This window comes from Atta cephalotes (assembly GCF_000143395.1).
Source record: "Atta cephalotes unplaced genomic scaffold scaffold00006, whole genome shotgun sequence".
NCBI lineage: Eukaryota > Metazoa > Arthropoda > Insecta > Hymenoptera > Formicidae > Atta > Atta cephalotes.
The window spans coordinates 3,615,382-3,619,238 of NW_012130070.1; the positions used below are offsets into that span (position 1 = coordinate 3,615,382).

At 27.3% G+C, this 3,857-nt stretch overlaps 1 protein-coding gene across 1 annotated transcript; it reads right to left on the reverse strand.

Moving 5' to 3' along the window:
* Positions 1–524: 524 nt before the first annotated feature.
* LOC105626680 (chymotrypsin inhibitor-like) lies at positions 525–1,074 on the reverse strand. Its single transcript, XM_012207975.1, has 3 exons — positions 1,026–1,074; positions 770–876; positions 525–605 (listed from the first exon to the last, which is right to left on the reverse strand). Exons 1-3 carry the CDS (start codon positions 1,072–1,074, stop codon positions 525–527), a joined length of 237 nt encoding a protein of 78 aa, XP_012063365.1.
* Between the last annotated feature and the right edge of the window lie 2,783 nt (positions 1,075–3,857).

Genomic DNA, 3,857 nt, shown 5'->3' on the forward strand with positions numbered 1-3,857 from the left:
GTTTATAACTTTCTATTTCATTTTGAATCACATTTTTATTGTTTATTTATACTGGTTGTTATTAATAAAAATTATTTTATTCGAGATTGATCTACAGAGTTTATTTATTATTTACACTTACTTAACAATTATTACATTTACATAATATTACTTATAGTTATCTCCAAAAAACGGATAATTTATTGTTTTTGTTCTAAAAATAATTCATAGGATATACACAAGTTAATTATTTCCTATTTATATTTAGAAAGATCATTATCTTGTGATTTTTTATTTTTAATTATTTTAAATTTAGAAAAATAGATATCTAATATTAATAAAGAGATAAATATTTATAATAATAAAATCTTAATTTATTTGCCATTAATTAGTAATTATATAAGCAACAATAATTATGCTATATTACATCTAATACATGTTAATACTCGTTGGCATTATTTTGAATTTAAATGTTTAGTCTTAAAATCTTGTTGACGTTAAAAAAAAGTTGTCAACTCTTTAATAAATACATATACACTTAATTTCTAACATTCTGAAGGGAGCACATATTCTTCTAAAGAATTTAATAAATATCCATTTTTACATTGGCATCCTATCACGCATTGCTGAAAAAAGAATAATATTGTAAAATATCGAAATTTATTGTAATATATATATATGTAATATATATATATATATGATTAGGCTAATGCTCTACAGTTAATCGCTTGAAAAGAAGTATAAAACTTTCAATGGAATTAGCGTATTTAGCAAATTAAATAATACATACTAATGTGCAGGCTTGATTAGACAGCGTGTTACAAGATGGTGGGCATACCAATCCACAAGTGCTCCACTCTTTATTTCTCTGGCACCATCTTTGTGCAATAGTCGTGCCTGTACAATGTTACAAAAATCATAGTCAAGTTCAATTACAATATTAAAGTTATTATGCAATTAAAGAAAGGAATTAAAATATAACTGTTTATGAAAGATCGAATTAGTCGTAGACTGAGGAAACTTAATGAATTCACGTGAAAACTTACTGCAAAGCACTCCAATCATTACAAGCAATACGAAACTAGCGCGAGACATGGTTAATAATTCTTACACTTTATTTCATCGACTGATGCCGGAATACAAAACATGCTACACTTTTATTAGCAGACCTTGTCAGCAGTTTATTTAAAAAAATAATATGTATTATCTCTCTCTAACCCTATTGCGTCAGCACAGATGTTCACGATGTTACGCATACGTGCACATAAAAACTATGTTGCATTATCATCAATAACATTATTCAGAATTTCAATATACGTAGTTGTAATCATAATATGAGAATTTAATTTTTATTGTCATAGTATAATTTAAATTTAAAAAATAATGACAAAAATTTTAAATTTTTGTATGAATATTTTTGTAATATTCAGAATGATTTATGCAAAGTTTCATTGCGATGCAGAGAGTAATTGTTCCGTAAATAAATAATACAAGTAATCTCTGCATTACAATACAATTTTACACAAATTTTATCTTGGATATTTATATAAAAAAATTGAGATCTTTTGTCATTATTTTATATATTTCCATAAATTTTCATTAGAGCACAGAAATGAAAAAATATTACTTGAAATAATTTTTCCAACTTCTAAGTCGCTGCACAGTGGAAAATGCAAATCTAGCTAAATAAAATTCCAATTTTTAAAAGATAATGAAATTATGTTAACAATAATTTTTGTAATCACTAATTTTGAATTTAGATTTTTTTAAAAATTTCATAATTTTGAATTATTTCCGAAATATATGTAACAGGGACACAACTTTATAGACACTTTGTATTGTGAATAAGATTTCTCTGTTTTGTTCAACTTAAACAAATAATAATGTTTTACTTTCATGAAAAAATAATTCCATAATTTCGATCATTTTTCTGTATTATTTATACACTTAATGAACCATCTATCATGATCAGAAGATAAAATATTTGCAAAAGTTGCAAAACTAACACATCATTTTTACAATGCTTAAAACATATCCTACAAAAATTCTAATGATGATATAATTTCTTCAGATGAAGCTGGATGAAGCTTTTTCTATTCAATAATATATGCTAATTACAAAATAAAAGTACTTAATACTTCTTATTAAATTTCTTCGAATTTCTACAGAATTAAAATAAGACATTTAACATTAACTGAAAGAAAAATTTAAAATAAATACAAAAATGCTATCTACAATTTAATTGAAATATATATTTTTACAATTATGTAAAGTACAGTATAATTTTTCATTATTAGTTATTATGAGAAATTATTGCTATGAATGTTGTTATGACAACGCTAAAATATTTTACCAGCCTTATTAAAGATAATTTATATAAGTATAAATATTTTGTTATATGTTTGATTTATTTAAAAGTATTGATTTTTAGTTTTGTTCAACTAGATTTGTGTTTTATATCACTGTACGCCGTCAAATTTTTTTGTATTATATTTTTAAATGCGATCTTGAATAATCTATAATTTTTAAAAAATATATATAATACACATTCTTAAGAATATTGTAAATAAACGAATTTGCTTGACAACAAACGTACTGACGGATGTTATCATTTGGAGATAAAAACACAGGACTATATTGGCTTTTATATTATAAAAAATATATTACGAAAGATTATGAATATTGATAATTCTTCACAAAGTCCAATAATCTAATTTTCTCCAACAATTTTCGTCTTCTTAATAATTTCTTTGTCACGTGTCATATTATACAAACGTATCATTTTATACATTCTCTTTGGAATAGTAACAAGTTTTTGTTCACGACGACACAGTGTCGTATACATTTATCGTGTATATTTATCACGCATAGAAGGGAATCGATTTCGTGTAGAGATAGAGACAGCGACTTGAACATCTCAAAATATGCGAAAGTGTGCTTCCAGTTAATATTATAGTTGATGGATCTTGTGAACAATCTCTCGGAATATTATTTTCATTTCTGATTTCATTCTTCAACGATTTGAACAACTTATTTTCACCGTTGAGTTTCTCGCATATATAATTTTCGAATATTTTTTACAATTTTTTTCTTTAGTACTGTAACTTTTTTAGTAATGTAAAGGAATGATTGCGTTGCATAATTCCATACTCCGTTTACATTGTATCTTCATCGAGAAATAGTTCTTGGATCAATAGTTCGGACACAACGCGAAGAGAGACGATATTAAAAATATGTAATAGTAGAATAAATGAAAACATTTGTGGTCTTCTATCTATGTACATATATATATCGTCATTGTTTCGCGATATCTCTCACTCGTAGTATCGTATTTTGTTCAAAGATAATTAAATATCAAATTCTTCATCTCTTTTCCTCATCGACTTGCTTTATCACGTTGTCAACGTCAAACGAACTAGCGTGAAAAGACTTGCCTAAAAATACACGACAAACTCATGGTTATCATCGAGCCCGCAGACATTTTTCCCTCGAACATGGGTCCGTATGAAAGCAGAGAGAAGGCCCGAGTCCGGGCCCGAAAGCAACGGGTCCTGGATATTCCGGTTCACTTAATCGTTTCCTCGGACCTGCCGAGGATCATGGGGCAGCCTGGCACGGCGATGCCGCGGTGGTTTCTCGAACCCAAAAAGGTCCACAAAAAGCGGCGGCGAATTGAGAAAGGATCCTGAGAGGGATCTTCACCTCGTCAAATAACGTAAACAGAACCGTATATAATATTCATTTAAATTATCCCTTAAGGGATGATATTGTTTTAGCCAAGCGTATCTATATATATGTTGCTTTTTTATCGTTCCATCGAATTTAGATGACAAATTTTCGAGTTGTAAATGATGAAAATAAATAGCAGTATACCACAT

Coding starts and splice junctions, on each gene's coding strand:
- LOC105626680 (XM_012207975.1), bottom strand. CDS start 1,074: ATGTCTCGCGCTAGTTTCGTATTGCTTGTAATGATTGGAGTGCTTTGC. Junction 877..1,025: donor AATGATTGGAGTGCTTTGCA/GTAAGTTTTCAC, acceptor AACATTGTACAG/GCACGACTATTGCACAAAGA. Junction 606..769: donor CTAATCAAGCCTGCACATTA/GTATGTATTATT, acceptor TTCTTTTTTCAG/CAATGCGTGATAGGATGCCA.